Source organism: Mustela putorius, unplaced genomic scaffold, assembly GCF_011764305.1.
Source record: "Mustela putorius furo isolate JIRA1106 unplaced genomic scaffold, ASM1176430v1.1 tig00000721_pilon_pilon_pilon, whole genome shotgun sequence".
NCBI classification, from domain to species: domain Eukaryota; kingdom Metazoa; phylum Chordata; class Mammalia; order Carnivora; family Mustelidae; genus Mustela; species Mustela putorius.
Window position 1 is genome coordinate 2,639,592 of NW_025421456.1, and position 18,277 is coordinate 2,657,868.

General features: G+C 33.3%; 1 protein-coding gene across 5 annotated transcripts in view; it reads left to right on the forward strand.

Moving 5' to 3' along the window:
* Positions 1 to 18,277, forward strand: part of KIAA1109 (KIAA1109 ortholog) — a 220,928-nt gene that overhangs the window by 44,970 nt on the left and 157,681 nt on the right. For 3 of the 5 annotated variants that reach the window (XM_045083613.1, XM_045083614.1, XM_045083612.1), the window contains exons 13-22: positions 1,339 to 1,495; positions 1,907 to 1,985; positions 4,123 to 4,214; positions 5,915 to 6,032; positions 8,016 to 8,024; positions 13,115 to 13,270; positions 13,534 to 13,631; positions 16,227 to 16,405; positions 16,592 to 16,698; positions 17,633 to 17,841. In XM_045083613.1, coding sequence (XP_044939548.1) covers positions 1,339 to 1,495; positions 1,907 to 1,985; positions 4,123 to 4,214; positions 5,915 to 6,032; positions 8,016 to 8,024; positions 13,115 to 13,270; positions 13,534 to 13,631; positions 16,227 to 16,405; positions 16,592 to 16,698; positions 17,633 to 17,841 — 1,204 coding nt within the window. The remainder of the gene's footprint in view (positions 1 to 1,338; positions 1,496 to 1,906; positions 1,986 to 4,122; positions 4,215 to 5,914; positions 6,033 to 8,015; positions 8,025 to 13,114; positions 13,271 to 13,533; positions 13,632 to 16,226; positions 16,406 to 16,591; positions 16,699 to 17,632; positions 17,842 to 18,277) is intronic. The other 2 variants (XM_013053923.2, XM_004747974.3) reach the window with 1 other exon arrangement.

Consider the following 18,277-nt stretch of genomic DNA (forward strand, 5'->3'; position numbering starts at 1 on the left):
TCATGTTTTGTATGTTGTAGCTAGAACATTTGCAGAACTTTTTCGTTCATATACACTAACTTGATGGCAAGTTATAGTCTGTAATGGGTCAGTTTTCACCTTTTGTTCTATTCATCTAATTATTCCCTACCTTATTTATTCCAAGTAGCATTTTTTGTTACTTTTTCAACCCTTCCTTTTTAAAAGCTATAAACTGTCACCTTCTCTGAATGTATGAATAACATTACATTAATTTTGACTCTTAAATGGAAAGTCCTTGGGTTCTTTCATATTTGTGAGAATGATGAGGGGAGGCAAATGTATTAGAGCTTTGGCTTCTTTACTGTTTAGAGATCTACTGACCTTTAGATTCTTATTGATAGATTATTGATTAAAAATAATGATTGTAAGGGGAACCTGGTTAAGCATTGCCTTTTGATTTTAGCTCAGGTCATGATCTCAGGGTTATGAGATCAAGCCCTGCTTCAGCCTCCAACCTGGGTGTGGAGTCTGCTTAAGATTCTCTCTTTCCCTCTCCCTTTGCCCCCTGCTTCTCTAAAAATAATAATGATTATAAAAATTAAAGAAATAATAACCATTTTTTCAAGCATCATGTACTGTCAAGTCTTTTCCATATAGGTTGTCATTTAATCCTCAGATTCTATGAGGCAAGTTGTGTTATTCCTATTTTTCAGATGAGAAAGCAGGTCAGGTGTCTTCAGAAAGGCTAAATAATTCATCCATAGCAGAATGATTCTAATTAAACCATCCTCCTTTAGTTCTTTCTTTAACTCTTGATATGCTTGTAGAAAGTCTTTAATTTCTCACAGTATGCTTGAACAGTGCAGATTTGTTCTTACCTATATCTCGTTTGACAATAGTGTATTATATACTCAAAGCTTGTTGGGGTACCTGGATGGCTCAGTTGATTAAGTGTTGGGACTCTTGGTTTTGGCTCAGGTCATGATCTAATGGGTTGTGAGATTGAGCCCTGCATTGGGTTCTGTGCTCAGTGAGGGAGTCTGTGTTGAAGATTCTCTGCCTCTGCCCCTTCCAACTCTTGTGCATGTGCGTGCGTACCTGCGCATGCTTCTCTCTCAAATTAATAAATAAATCTTTAAAAAAATACTTAAAGCTTATTGATCTTTGGAAGTATAAAACATTGGAGAAAAGGGTCTTTCATTTTACTGAAAGGAAATTAGTGTTGGTGTTATTTTGTGACTTAGGTTTTTTTTTCTTCTATTTCATGTCCAATTGTTCAATGAAATAGCAGTGATAGTACAAAGTTAGAATACTGATTTTGCTCCCTTATAGATATAATTTTGAGTAACAAGTTACTCTTTATACCTCCTTATATAGAGACTGTCTGTGGAAGTTTTTCTTCCCACCTGATTATCAAGTTCTGAAAGTTTCTGAAATTGCACAACCTGGGAGACCGCGACAGATCCTTGCTTTTGAACTGCGAATGAATATTATTGCAGATGCTACAATTGATTTGCTGTTTACCAAAAACAGGGTAATTATTGAAATAATATAGTAGGAAACAGTGTTTAAAATTTGAATATTATTTTCCAGGGTATTTTTCTGGTAACTAGTTCTATACTTAGATTCATTTCTATGAGCTTCCTGTCACCCTCCCCCCATAATAATTGTATTTATGTTGCTTTCATTAAGTACCAAAAGTAGGAAAAGTTAATAATAAATCTTAATTCTATAATCTGGTTCATTTTCTTCTTTATATCTGGCCAAATTGTTTTAATGTATTTTTACTAAAACTTTGAACTTTTGTTCTTAGAAACTTTTATTACCCATTTCATATCATTAATGATATTTTATCTGTGATAATAACTGGAAAGTAAAGATGGGAGTAAGATTAAGTAGTGAGAAAGTAATTATTTTATATGGTTTAATTTTTTTCTTTTGATAGGAAACAAATGCTGTACATGTAAATGTAGGAGCTGGCTCATATTTAGAAATTAATATTCCAATGACAGTTGAGGAAAATGGTAAGCTGCAATGACAACTTTCCTATTTTAAATGATTAATGGGGAATGATTAATCTATAAATAATAGTTTGCTATCCCATTGATACTAAAATTAATGGGGTTTTCTTTTTCAGCCTTCTATTATATTTACTTGATAGTACATATTAATTACATAATCAAATTATTTGTATACCTGCAGAGAAGGGAAAATTTTTAAATCGTTAGGTTTATGCTTTCATCATCCCCTATACTTATTTTTTGTGAGACTGAGGATAACCTGTTTAAAATGTATTTTTCCTGTTTGTCTGTTGCTCTGTAAGACCAGGTGGTGTTTTTTTTTTTTTTAAACTGATATAAACTTGGTGCTGAACCCAGTACCTGGAACATGGTATATGGGCAGTATGTGATAGAATGACCGAAAGGCTTTGTTTTAAGGTTTTATTGTTAATAGATTTTGTTAGGGAGTAAGCCTGGTACTTTGAAAAATATAGCTTTAAGAAAGCAGAACATTTCATATTTAAAATACTAAATAATACTCTGCTATAGTTTTATCCAAGCTAATCTAAATTTATCATACATTTGAAATTTGGACTCATAAAGTTAATCAATAATGTGATTAAATACCTTTTGTTAAATTTATCAAAATATTATATAGCCTATTTCATTTTCCTTCTTCCTAGCCTCTTAGTGTATTTGTAATTGAGAATAATTAAAGTGAAATTCTACCTTATTGATTCACTTCTTGAGAGTACAGAGAATAGCAACTTACCCATATTTTTAAGTCATTAACCAACAGTGTTACTATGGCTGAGTATAAATTGAGTAGTTTTTATATCATGCTTGGCTCTCTTTACTTGTTTCTGTCACTTTTTTTTTTCTTTTCCTGATATAAGAAGAGAGAAACTAGTGGATTAACTGCATTCATTAGCTTGTATAAAAAGGTAGGAGTTGGGTCTATCTACTTAGACAATCAGTTGTGAAACAGTGACTGAGAATGGCATAGAGTATCTTTTCCCTGTACCTTTGAGGCTCTTTCAGTGAAGATTTAAACCTTACCTTTGCTTGTTGTAGAAGAATGGTCATACTAAGTCTTGAAGCAGATGCTTGAGATTCTCTAGGACTGGGTGGTTCAGATTAGTAAGTTGTAAAGAACATCTTTTAGGGTAGCCTTACAGAGACACAGCAGGAGGAAAAAGACAGTTGGGAGGGGTTGCATAAAATTGAGAATGATTCAATTAAGGGAGTGCTTCTACCATTTTTAAACTGATATTCCACGTAGGAAATATTTGTTCATCTTTCTTTTGTGCATTTATGGGTACACCTGGGGTAAGGGAGCCACTAAGGGCTGAGGGAATCGATATCTCAAGCATACTTACTATGAATTCATGGTCGGTGCCACAGCACACTGGTTGTGGAACTCCGAGTGAGTTATGGGTCTAAGGAAAGTCCAGTCAGGTTCTTGGGAAAGGTTAGGTGGCTTTTAAGATGACTGTCTGAGGGGAAACAGATGAAGTCATAGATATTAGCAAAATAGAGTACAAACACATTTAAAACGTTTTTCAGAGATTTAGGTACTTGAAAAAAAAATGCCCAGAACCGGATACATGCTGAACTAGCTATATACTAATGACCATAGTAGCATTAGTGTTTATAGAAGGGCAGCCCTTCAAGAAAAGAAGTGAAATACTTTGCAGTTTTCTTCTTTTGTTCAGCATGGAACTATGTTGTTTGCTGTCATTAATTGCACAAGGAATAGCCATTATTTAGAAACTATCATTATATATGGAACATTTTCCATATAAGGAAAATGATTAAAACAACTTTCCTTGAGTCAGTAGGGAAAGAAGAGACATGGGAGTTGTCTTCAATAGTTGAAAACTGTCATTTAGAGGATGGACTTAACAGTTTTGTACTGGCAAGCAAAATCAGGAGGACATTTTGTGAAGATGGAACTTTATTCCTTTAGAGTTGTCCAAAATGAGAAAGGTCACTTATTAGATAGCAAGTTCCCCATGACTGGGATATATTTGTGTAGTTTCTGATCACCATTTTTCAGAGATGCCTTCTTTGGTTGGTGATTGGAGTTGTTTCCAGTACAAAGTTTTTAGTCCTATATATATCTTTTTAGGTTCTTAATTTTTGTGTTTTCACTTACTAGGTTATACTCCTGCAATTAAAGGACAGCTATTACATGTTGATGCTACCACCAGCATGCAATATCGGACCCTTTTAGAAGCAGAAATGTTAGCAGTAAGTCTGGAGTATATGATGATATTGTTTACATACATAAAATCTGAATTTGGTTTTAATTTTTTAATATAAAATTTTAATGACCAGGAAGTTATTAAATAGATAATCTTCTCATTTAAGAACTACCAGGTGCTTTTGGTGTTATTTTTGGGAAGAGGAGTAGATTCCCAGTGCTGTGGACTCTGGCATCTTTTTTGCTCTGCTTCTGGTCATGAGCAAAGTGAATATAAGGCTGTGCTAGCATGGTTTTTGATCTTTAAAAATGTGAAAAATTGTTAGATGTTGATGATGATGATGATTAAAGATTTTATTTATTTATTTGACAGAGAGAGAGAGATCACAAGTAGGCAGAGAGCCAAGCAGAGAGAGAGAGAGGGAAGCAGGCTCCCTGCTGAACAGAGAGCCCAATGCGGGACTTGATCTAGGACCCTGAGATCATGACCTGAGCCAAAGGCAGAGGCTTAACCCACTGAGCCACGCAGGCACCTGAGATTATTTTTAAATTTTATTTTATGTTTAGACTGATTCCTGTGTTATAAATGAAATAATTTTTCACTATATGTTTCTGGCCCCATTGGATTCTTGCTCATGGCTTAATAAGCCATTTTCCTTTTACTTGATGAATGAGGTAAAAAGAATAAAATCTTATTGATACTGCAGATTGCTCCGTATTAGAAAAAATATGGAAGTACTTATGATTAAATGGCAGGTTGGGGCCTCATTTCATTATCAGGTGGATTATTCTTCATCAGGGAAGACAACATTAACAATAATAACAAAAGCCACTATGTAGAATGGCTAATATTCAGAAAGGACTCTTTTATAAGATTCTCTTATATTAGGTCTTAATTATGTAAAAAAAGCATTTTTACACTTATATATGTAAATTAAGAGGAGAAATTTGTAATTACCAAGAATATATTGAATACTGGGGTGCCTGGGTGGCTCAGTGGGTTAAAGCCTCTGCCTTCAGCTTAGGTCATGATCCCATGGTCCTGGATTGAGCCCCACATTGGGCTCTCTGCTCAGCAGGTAGCCTGCTTCCCTTCCTTTCTCTCTGCCTGCCTCTGCCTACTTGTGATCTCTGTCAAATAATTAAATAAAATCTTTAAAAAAAATTAAAATTAAAATAAAAGAATATATTAAATACTATAAATGTATATTAAACTGGCATATTCAGCATTTTAACGAATTCCTGAGCTATTGCTTATAAATGGTGCTTGGCAATAATGCTATTCCTGTTTAGGCAGCTCTTGCCTTTAGCAGAATCTCTGAACTTTGGCAGATGGAATACATGATAAAACACCTTAAATACATGATAAAGCTCCCTATCAAACTGCCAGATGGGAACCTGGAAGGCACTAGTGGCCAAACCTCTCACATAACAGATTAGGTTTAAAGAGGAATTAAGGACGTTGGTTGCTACTGTGTTAGTTTAGCTAAAGTACAGTATCAAAACTGTAGTCTGCTTTGTTGTTCTTAAAGTTTTCATGGCTTACTCTTTCAAGGAGCTGGATATAACCATAGATATTGACCTTTAGCCTCAGTAATATTAGAATCTTAAAGGGATCTCTGTTCAGCTCAGTGGGAAAATAAGTTTTAATTACTCTTATTAGTGTATGTGTGAATTTATTTCTGATGTTCTTCACACAGTGTCACATTTTAAGCTCTAACATTTTTACTTAATGTTTCATTTGCAGTTCCACATCAATGCCAGTTATCCCCGAATATGGAACATGCCACAGACTTGGCAGTGTGAATTAGAGGTTTATAAAGCCACCTACCACTTTATCTTTGCACAGAAGAACTTCTTTACTGGTAATTTTCTAATAAATGTAAATATAATGAGATTTATCACAGTGAACTTGTTTACATTCAGTATGTTTTGCCTTTAGGTTCAACATGGGGATTTTCTGTTAGTGTTCATACGTTTTTTTTACACTTCTTTTTGGGCTAAGAATATAAAAGGGAAAATTTAAATACAGGTATTTTGTTTCTCTTTTACCGCAAACAAGGGAAATACCAACCCAAAATTGGGCTTACAAAAAAATGAAAGAATTCATCGTAGGCTGGTGCTTTGTGTCATTGTAGTAGGGGATAATTTGGGGAGGATGAATCAGTTTCTTTCTTTGCCTGAATTAGGCATCAGCATAGTTTCATTATTTTGTTTCAATTATGTAATCTACAAACAGTATATTCAAATAGCCAAGTATGTTATTTTTTTATTTTATTGAAGTATAGTTGACACGTTACATTAGTTTTGGTTATACAACATAGTGATTCAACAACTCTGTGCTCACCACAAGTATAGCTACCATCTGTCACCATACAGTACTACTACAACACCACTGACTATGTTCCTTATGCCATGCCTTTCGTTCCAGAGACTTCCTCAGTTTGTAACTGGAAGCCTCTACCTCCCACTCCCCTTTACCTATTTTTCTCATCTCTTTACCTTCTTCCCCTCTGAGCATCAACAGTTTGTTTTCTCTATTTATGGGTCTTTTTCTGCTTTTTGTTTGTTTTGTTTGTTAGATTTCACATGTAAGTGAAATGTTGTTGCACATGGCAAAATTTTATTCCTTTTTATGGCAATTTAATATTCTTGTGTATGTGTGTGTTTGTGTGTCTATACATCAACACACACCACATCTTCTTTATTCATCTATTGTTGACATTTAGTTTGCTTCCATATCTTGTCTGTTGTAAATAAGGCTGCAATAAATGGGTGCATACAGTTTTTCAAATTAGTGTTTTCATTTTCTTTGAGTAAATACCCAGTAGTGGAATTATTGGGTTATATGGTATTTCTGTTTTAAGTTTTTGAGGAATCTCCATACAGTTTTCCATAGTGGCTGTACCAGTTTACATTCCCACCAACAGTGCACGAGGGTATGTTATTTTTGTATTTGGAACTCCTACTTCTTTCCATTGGCATGGATATTGAGTTGATGTTATCATTAGTTGAAAAAAATTCCTTTATTTCTTGAAGCGTATTACAATAGCTACTCATATTTCATGGGGTTAGGAGCATGTAGTCTTGGTCTCTGACTAACATATATATGACTACATAAAAATAAGTTGCCTTTATAGAACCTTCCCTTAGAAAGTTTAGTTTAACAGAGTTGGGCTAATTTGCCAGGGCCAATGGCTACCCTAGAGCACCTAATATTTGGTTTACTGATTGCTACATTTATCCATCCATCCCTCCATCCTTCCCTGTACCCACTGGTCATTTACAAACATCAGATCTGTGCTGAGTACTATTAGATATTTGGGGCTATGGTGGTAGGTATACATAGATAGTCCTGCCCTTACGTTACTTACTAGCAATATGATGTTGGCCAAATTATCTAATTATTTTACCTTCTGTTTCCTTATCTGTGAAATAGAGATAATAATTTCTACTGTAATTTTGCTATTGCTAGAGTTTGGGCATTGCATAATGCCATTATCACAATATGATCAATCATAAGTGTTTTATACTTGTTTTCTAGTTTGATTGGGAACTTTATTGTGGGAACTAGATAGAAAGCTTCTAAATTCTTGAAGTTATATAATTCTTAAGGCTTGAGTCAGGGTCCCAGTAGTAGAATTTGTAACAAAATCCCTGGCAAGTTAAACTTTTGTCAGTGAAGCCGAACATTGAATAAATACTGCTCAATTTATTTTTAAAAAATAGCTAAAATTAACAGTGTGTATTATGTGTCTGTCTCTGTTCTAAGCAATTTGCACATATTGAATTGTTGAATCCTTATAATAATTCCTGAGATCGATATTATTGTTATCCTTGTTTTACAGATGAGGAAAGTAAGTTACAGAGTGGTCAAGCAGTTTGTCCAGGGTCACACAACTAGTAAGTTTGTCGAGCTAGTGTTCCAACCCAAGTCATCTGGCTCAAGAATCTGTTATATTTAGTTTCTTCAACAGTAGCCATTTCTCTCTCACTTAAGGTTTTGTATTTTATAACTTTGCTAACCTTTTAAAATAGGTTCCTATTTTCAAGCATTTAATCCTTCACATTGTTTTTATTCCAGACATTTCACGTTCTTAGACTTTAGCAGTTCTAAGAATAGTTGGAGTAGATACTTCCTCAAGATTTAAAATTTTTAACTTTGTAGTAACACTTTAATTTAGACTGAGCATTGTACTAGTCACTTTCAAATAGATAAGTACACATTTTCTGTTACAACCATGTTTTCCTTAAATTATTTTTGGTACCTGGGTGACTCAGTCAGTTAAGCATCTGCCTTTGGCTCAGGTCATGATCTCAGCCCCACATTGGGTTCCCTGCTCAGTGGGGAGTCTACTTCTTCTTCTGACCCTCTTCCCCTCTCCCCTCCCTGCCCCGTGCTTGCTACCTTGCTTGCTCGCCACTCTCTCTCTCCAATAAATAAATAAAATCTTAGTATTTTTTTTCCTGAATTATTTTCTTTATTTCTAACCTTTAAGCCTATACATATTGCAGTTCACTTTTTTTTTTCCCTAAAATTTATTTGGAGAAATTTAAAGAAAATTGAAAGATACAAAACTTAAGTTCTCATATCCCAGATTTTACAGCTGTAACTTTTATTCATATTTTTTCTATTGCTTTTTAGAATCCTTTAAAATCCTACTTATTCTTTAAAAAGGATGACTATTAGAGAGTAACATGTTTAGCCTGGTGGTGAACATACTTGGTCATAGTGTTTGAATTGTTTTTCTCTGTTCTCAGTTTTCTGTTTCCCCACTGACAGAATTCTGCAGAAAGCAAATGACCTAATTTGGTGTGAGGGCATGCCTAATATTCCTCAGTAGCCATTCTTATGCCAATTATTACATAAAGTTGTTATTTCTTTAATTTATTTTTTTGACAGAGAGAGAGAGATAGAGCACAAGCGGGGGAGCAGTAGGCAGAGGGAGAAGCAGACTCCCCACTGAGCAAAGAGCCCAATGCAGAGCTCAATTCTAGGACCCCAGGCTCATGACCTGAGCCAAAGGCAGATAGACGCTTAACCAACTGAGCTACCCAGGTGTCCCGATAAAGTTGTTCTTAACAGATTTTAGTGTGGGGCAAAGAGAACTTCATGATAAATATAAAAAAGAATCTCAGGAATAAAAGATGTAAGACAGAGGCAGAAGTGAAGTCTCTTCTCTAATATCGAAATTGATTTAGATTTACTCTGATAAGGAGGAGGAGAAGACAATGGTTAACAGTATGACAAAGTTCCAGTACAACTGACTGATATTTTATGAGGTATTTGCCTACCAACATAATTATAAAGTGAGGTGTACATGAATTTTATCCAGGTAAATATTTAGATTACCAACTTAATAACTTTTGTAAAAAGTTTTTATTTAAATTCCATTTAGTTAACATACAGTGTAATATCAGTTTCAGGCACAAAATATAGTGATTCAGCACATCCATACAACACCCAGTGCTCATCACAACTTAATAACTTTAAAAAATTTGTTGTCTAAATGGGTAAGGCAGTCATGAAATAACTGCTTCCTTTTTGAAATTATTTGATAAGACCATCTGCTAATGAGATGTATGTATGTTCCATACATACATAAACCAATTTTTGGTTTAAAGAGAAATACATGCTAAATATAGTTGTTGAGGCTAGTAAAAATATTTTACCATATTTTAAAATATTTATCAGTAATGATATTGTATAAAGTGGTAATGAAACTATACTGCAGAATATTTTGAAAATTCAAATAAAATATGGAAGAAAAAACAGGTAAGACTTGTTAAAATAGAAATAAGCTAATAACCTTATAAAATTACATTGGTTTCCTAAGATGATTCGTGGATTATTTGAATTTGTGGTTACTTGCAATTATATCTCAATTTTTTTTTTTTAAGATATTACTTATTTATTTGACAGAGATCACAAGTAGGCAGAGAGGCAGGCAGAGAGCAAGGGGGTGGGGAATGGCTCCCTGCTGAGCAGAGAGCCCAATGCTGGGCTCCATCCCAGGACCTTGGGATCATGACCTGAGCTGAAGGCAGAGGCTTAACCCACTGAGCCACGCAGGCGCCCCTATATCTCAGTCTTTTAACTGGAAATGTAAGTAGATAAATGGAACCAATGTAAGTTTAAAATCTCTTAGTAATAATGATTCAAAACAAATTTAAACCATGATCTCAGCCCACAGAGAATTTATGGGCATGTCAGTTTATTGGCATTTCTTGTTTTGTATTATTTATCAGTCCCAAGTTTATTGGCATGTGCACTATACTCAGAAAATTAAGCAATACAAAACAGTGTATATATTTTGCTAGCATGAACTGAAAATAACAAACGCATGTAAGACATGAATGCAGAAGAAATGGCTATGACCTTAGTAATCAGAGAAGGTAAGGGGAAGACCGTAACATCTGAAATGATCTTTGTATAATGAACTCAGTAATATTAACTGATAATTTGCATAGTTTGTCTCCATAGAACATTCTAAATCATGTTTATTTATATTACCTTCATGACTTTGAAAAGAGATAGCTATTTCTCTTATCCTTGACTTAACGAGAGGAATTGAAGCAGGGAAACATTCAGTGACTAGGTCAGACTCAGTGAGGCTAATAAGTGGAGGAGATATTTAAGATATTTACGAGTTTTCCTTTAGCAGAGAGAATACTAAAGAGCATACTTATTTTAGATAGTTTGAGTAAAAGTGCAGAACTAAAAATGTTGGTGAAGAAGAAAAGTGAGAAAATCAATTTGACTAATGATAAGTTTATACTGTAGAGTTGGTTAATTCCAGAGAATTAATTCCAGAGAGAACTTTTGGTTATCTCTCCATTGCTAGCCATTGTGCTAAAGAATTAAGTTAGTAAGTTAGAAAGTTGTTAGGTAGGGTGGCATGGGAAATTAAAAGTTTATAGTAAGCATAGATCCTGTACAGTATGATGAACCACATGATTGCTTGTTCAGTGAAATAAACACTTGAAATTTTCAAGTGGAGTTTTCCTTTATTCACAGAACAGGTTAATTACCATATTCAATTGATTGATATAAAATTATGCAGCTTATTTATATTTAAATTACTGATATTTGATATTTAATGTATTATTTTGCCATTTTATTAAGGGATTTTTAATGTGCACAAGCTTTTGTACATTGCAGCTAAATTTTAAATGAGTTCATATATTATGTAAGATAAATTTGACTTCTGATTTCATTATTGAATGTAATATCTTTCAGTTTAAAGACCTTATTTAAAATCCAAAGAAACTACTTCAAATATTTAATTATTTTTGCCTATTATTTTCTTTAGAATATCTTTAATAATAAATGCTTCCGTACATAGAATGCTTATCCTGTGGCAGTTACTGTGCTAAAACTTGACACACGTAATTTCAGTTCTTACCATAAATCTGTGAAGTTGTCCTCATTTCGTAAAAGAGAAAACCAGTAGCATTTGTGTTATTCACTTAAGATTACATTGCTAGTAAAATGGTAAAGACAGAATTTAAACCCAGTACTGTCTGCTGTCAAACTGTGCTAAATACTGTTTCTAGTCATTTTTCTGTCTCATATATACAAAGTTCTAATTTTATATGCATAGCACTGTTAAATAGTATGGGTATATAGAGATGAGCTTGACACCTTAAGGAGGAGACCATGTACTGAAAGATATGATTGCTGGGAGTATAGGCATATAAGTGACATGAATGCCTGAAGAAAAAGTAAAACCACTGTTTTAGATTAGTGCTAATATTTTTATATAAAGAGTTTTTGCCTATTGGGATTAAAAAAAAAAAAAAGGTACCAGAGGATAGGCAGACTAAGTAAGTGAATAATTTTAAACTGCAAGACTTAAAACCGTACAAACTGGCAGTAAAACAAATCAGAAATCAGAGATTATTGATTGTAAATACTAACAGGGCCACATTTGTGTTCACCATTATATTCTCAGAGTCTAGAACAGAGTCTGGCACACAGAACACACTCTGTAGGTATTTATTTAGTCAGTAAAACAACATGAAAAAATGCTGAACCCTGCTTGTAGTTAGGAAGTTCAGCTAAAATGAGTTAACAGTTCTTAGTGATCAGTTAATTCCCAAGCTACATCCTTTCACTCTCCCAGAGAGAGAAAGAGGGAGGGACAAGGGACGGGGAGGGAAAGGTAGAAGGAAGTATAATACAGGAGAAGGTACAATGAAATAGGTAAGTCAAGCATATATTTCTGGTAGGAGTATAAATGGTTTCACTATTCTTAGAAAGCAATTCTGTAATTTATAGTAGCTTTGAAAAACTTTATAGACTTTGACCTAGCCATTCTACTTCTGAAATTTATACTGACAAAGTAATCCTGAGTATATAAAAATCTTCCATGAAAATATATATAAAATTATATATAACACGAAAATTTGGAAAGAGTCTAAATATCCAAGATTACTAAATGGTTAAGTAAATCCTGGCAAATCTCTTTATTGAACTCTTACTAAAGTTTTTGTTAATGTTTGTGAAATAACATGGAGAAATTTTGAGTTCAGTGAGAAAAAGCAATATATGAAATATGTACATCTAGAATAGTATAAAAAAACTACATAGAAAGAAAAACTAGAAGGAAAGATATCCACAATGCTGGATATTTGGGTAGTGGATTATCAAGTGATTTTTTTTTTTATCTTCTAAAGTTTCTCTAATAAATAATAGGTATAAAAATTAAAAATAAATGGGTATATAAAACACATAAAATTTCTCTTATTTGAAACTGTGATTAGTATGTAAACATTGGTTTGCTATTAAATCACCTGTATCTTAATCTTCTTTTAGTATTTCAGTATAAAAGTTCTTTTAAGTTGTGAAAGAAAAATCATTTTTGACTGGTGTTAGAATATTTATATTTTGTTTTCTTAATTTCAGTTAACTTTTGTTTTCTGTCTTCCACTCTCATGATTTTAGATTTAATCCAAGACTGGTCTAGTGATAGTGCTCCGGACATTTTTTCATTTGTGCCATATACGTGGAATTTTAAAATCATGTTTCATCAATTTGAAATGATTTGGGCTGCTAATCAACACAATTGGATTGACTGTTCCACTAAACAACAGGAAAATGGTAAGAACTTAAAAATTAGATTAAGTATTCTGTTCATTAAGAGAAATTACAACAGTGGAAATTGATGTTGATTTTATGTTTTAATAGATACTAGAATTGATCTTTTTTCCATTGTCTTATAATACTCTTGGAGAATTACTTCAGAGTTTTTATTGGACTAAGAATTTTATGTTTCATTTTCTTAGGTACGTATTTAAGCAATTTTTATTTAAAGTTTTATTGAAGTTAAAAATAAATTTTCTCTTTTTTTCCTCTTCTTGTAGTATATCTGGCAGCCTGTGGGGAAACATTAAACATTGATTTCTCTTTGCCTTTTACGGACTTTGTTCCAGCTACGTGTAACACCAAGTTCTCATTAAGAGTATGTATAATTGTTTGAATTCTTTATTAGTAGTAAGTTTCATTTCTCAAAGCTTATCTTTACTTTTCCCCACTATCCCATTGTTATCCTGTAGTATTTTAGTTCTCCACCATTGTTCATGAGGTTCAGTGTCACAGAAATGCTGCTGTTTGTTTTTTGTAGTTCCTCAACTCCCCCTTAGAGGAGTTGAGCAATAAAAAGAAAATTCCCTGAGCTGAATATTTTCCTAACCAGTTCATTTCTAACCTTTGTGGCTAACTTACATGTTCTTTTGAAAACCCCTTCTAGCTCTAATGTTTACAGTGTATGAACTAGATTTTACAATTTCCTTTATTTTGTTACTAATTATAAACATGAATTCAAGGGATAGCCACAGATACCTCTCTTCCTTTTTCTGAAAGACAGCTCTAATGAGTTCAGAATTATGTGGAATACCTAATTTTAGGGTATGAACAATCAGAAGTAGTTATTAGTATTGATGGAGGTTATGATGGTAAAAATTGGCAACAATAAGAGCTGCTAATACCTATTAAACATGTTCTGTGTGACATACACAATTTCCAGTGCTTTATGTGTATTAGCTCATTTCATTCTCAGAACAGTTTACTTAAGATAGTTGTTATCTGCATTTATGAAATAGGAAACTGAGAAGCTGAGTTTATGTAACTTATCATGTGACTGGTGAGTAGCTGAATTGGAATTTGAACCCAAGTGTTATTATAGGTCAGGGCTTCATTCTCTTAACCATTCTGCTGTGCTACATGTTAAGAAATCAGGAATCATGGCACCCCAGTGTTTATAACATTATCAACAATAACCAAATTATAAAGGTTCCAAATGTCCATTGACTGATAAGTGGGTAAAGAGGTGTGGTATATATACCTGGTGGAATATTACTCAGCCATAAAAAAGAATGATATTGTCATTTGCCATGAAGTGGATAGAGCTAGAGTGTATTATGCTAAGTGAAATAAGTCAGAGAAAGACAAATACCATATGATTTCACTCATATGTGGAATTTAAGAAAACAGATGAACATTGGGGGGAAAATGTGAGATGCAAACCATAAAATAAACTTAACTATTGAGAACTGAGAGTTGCTAGAAAGGAGGTGAATAGGGATTGGCTAAGTGGGTGGTAGGTATTAAGGTTAAGGACACTTGCTGAGCAAAATAAGTCAATCAGAAGAAGGCATTTATCATATAATCTCCCTGATATGAGGAATTTGAGAGGCAGAGTGAGGTGGGGGGATTGGGGAGTAGGGAAGGAAAAAAATGGAACAAAATGGGATCGGGAGGGAGGCAAACCATAAGAGACTCTTAATCTCACAAAACAAACTGAGGGTTCCGGGGAGGTGGGGGTATGGAGAAGGTGGTTGGGTTATGGACATTGGGGAGGGTATCTGCTCTGGTAAGTGCTGTGAAGTGTGTAAGTCTGATGATTCACAGACCTGTACCCCTGGGGCAAAAGATACATTATATGTTAATAAAAAAAAAGGGCACATGTGTTGAGTACCAGGTGTTACATGAAGTGATAAATCACTAAAGTCTCCTGAAACTAATATTATACCGAATGTTAACTAACTGGAATTTAAATACAAATTTTTTAAAAAATGTAAATAAAAACAAATAAAATTCTGTAATAATCAAATCTAAAAAAAAAAAAAAAATTCAGGCATCATGATGAACAAGATTAGGGCACCGACCTATAAGGAGAAAAGTGAAGCCAAATGAGAACATATTAATTCAGAATTCTTCAAAGCCAGTTGATAATCCAAGACAATCCTATTTTAAAAATTAAGTAGGGGCGCCTGGGTGGTATAGGCAGTTTAGGCTCAGGTTGTAATCTCAGGTTCGTGAGATCCAGCCCTGCATTGGGCTCCATGCTCAGCACAGAGTCTCCTTGAGTCTCTCTCCCTCTGCTCCTCCCACTGCACTCTTCCCCTGTCTCTCTGTCTCTAAGCTAAATCTTTAAAAAAAAAAAATTAATAAAATGCAGAACATATTCCACCTGAGCTTATTGTCAGTGAGATGATTTTGGTTTTATTTATATATTTTTTAAAGATTTTTATTTATTTGAGAGAGATAGAGCATGAGTGGAGGGGGGAGAGAAACTCAAGAAGACTCTGTGCTGAGCATGGAGCCCAACATAGGGCTCAATCTCAGAACTTTGAGGTCATGACTTGAGCTGAAGGCAAATGCTTAACCAACTGAGCCACCAGGCATTCCTCAGTGAGATGATTTTTAATTTTTTGTTTTTTTTTACTGAGTTACATGTGAGATACCCATGGATACCCATAGAGATAATCTTTTTACTATTTTGTGAAAACTATGCTATTTATTCCCTTACTTTTTTTTTAACTTTCTAATCAGAATTTAGTTAAAGAAAAAAAAAGAATAGCAGAATTTAGTTTTAGTCAATGTTAAATCTTATCCGAGTTACTTAACTGACTTGATTATAAAATATGCCTTTTGAAATTTATTTTCTTTTGAATTTATTCTCAAGATTATTATTAACAGGTTTGGCTGTAAATAGGAACCTAACATATTCATGTACCTGTTTTATTACTTTGGATTATTATAAATTATTTTTTAGGGAGAAGATGTTGATCTTCATTTATTTCTACCAGATTGCCACCCCAGTAAATATTCATTATTTATGTTGGTAAAGAATTGCCACCCAAATAAAATGACTCATGATACTGGTATTCCTGCTGAGTGTCAAAGTGGTCAGAAAACAGTTAAACCAAAATGGCGGAATATTACACAAGAAAAGTGAGTATATAAAATTAATGATTTAAGTATTTGTGTTTATATGTGGATTTAAGTATTTGTGTTTATATGTGGATTCTTCTGATTTTTTAAAAAAATAAAGATAAAGTTGATTATTTGTAAGTGGTCTTTGTACACAGTTAAATGAATTAAATAACTGACCAGAATTTTATTTTTTGTTCTTCAAAGAGCTGGTTGGGTTGAATGCTGGACTGTCCCAAGTGTCATGCTTACAATTGATTATACATGGCATCCAATTTATCCACAAAAGGCAGATGAGCAACTAAAACAATCATGTAAGTGTTTTTTATATGATTTGTACTTTGAAACATCTGGTTTATGATTGATAGCCATTAAAAGTATAAAATTTTTTTTTATTTGGAAATTTATCTATTCATTTGTTGTAATTTTAAACATTTAAAAATCTCTTAAGAATTTTTGGCATAATTAAAACTAACTTTCATTGAGTATTTACTGTGTATCAAATACTTGACCAGGCTGTTTACTGGTTTACATTATGTCATTTAATCCTTACAACTCTGTGAGATAAATGTTGTTATTGTAGGTTTGAACAAATGTGTTCAGAGAAAGTAAATAATTTTTTCAAGTTCTGCCAAGCTAGAAACAGAAGAGCTAGAATATCAAATAAAGTGTATGTGAATATAAATATATTTAAAGCATTTGGCTTCATGAAATGTTAGTTTTTTTAATGCATTTTCACAACTATCATATCATACCAGTTTCCCTGAGGCTTTTGTACCTTATTACCAGGGTCCAAAATGAAATTAGAGTCAAGTGATATTTTCTTTGTATTTTTCTAGTGAGTTAAATGTACAAATAGTTTTCATAATTTTTCTTATGAGCTTGATTATGTCACACTGCATTTGAATAGCGGTTTATGTGAAAACAACTTTGTACTTTAATGCCCAAGTATAGATAAAGCCCTGACTGTGACCTGAATTTATATTACAGGGATTTGAGAATGTTAATAGGAAATTTTCTTTGTTTCTATACCATCTGATTTGTGTATTTCTACACATATTTCAATGAAATCTGTTTTATTTCACATTCTTAACTTTAGTCTGGCAGGTCATTTTCATTATATACTATAGATACTCTATTGTAGTTGATTTCCTGAAAAATTACAAAACAGAATTTCTTAGAGAATGATTCCTTAAAGGACTTTTGAGAAATTCCCCACCACAATTTTTTTTCCTTAATTTTTTTCAGTATCAGAAATGGAAGAAACAATGCTATCTGTATTAAGGCCATCCCAGAAAACATCAGACAGAGTTGTTTCTTCTCCTTCTACGTCTTCACGCCCACCTATTGATCCCTCAGAACTTCCACCTGATAAACTTCATGTAGAAATGGAACTTTCCCCAGATTCTCAAATAACTCTTTATGGACCACTATTAAATGCCTTCTTATGTATAAAGGTATGATTTTTAAAAGATCTTACACATTCTCAAACATAGGCAAAATGGATACTATCTAATTAAAATTGAGACCGTCTGAAGTAGCCAGTTTTGGTGGTTTAAAGATGTTGAAGATAATCTTGACTAGACTTCCGGTGCTAGAGTTTATTATAAACTTATTTATTAAAAATAGTGTACTTCTCAGTTGAGTTTTTATTTTGTATTTTTAGCATTTAATATATTCTAGGAATTGTGCTAGTTGCTGGAGATAGAGATGATACAGCATCTGTTCTCAAGGAAGTAAGTTAGAGGATATAGTAGGATAGACATATATAAGGACAGATTTTAACACATTGTAATGTAACACAGCAAAAGAAGTACAAGAGAACTTTGTCATCTGAGAGTAATAAAATAAAACCAAGAAGAGCTGACTTTTTAAGTAAATTCAGTAAAAACA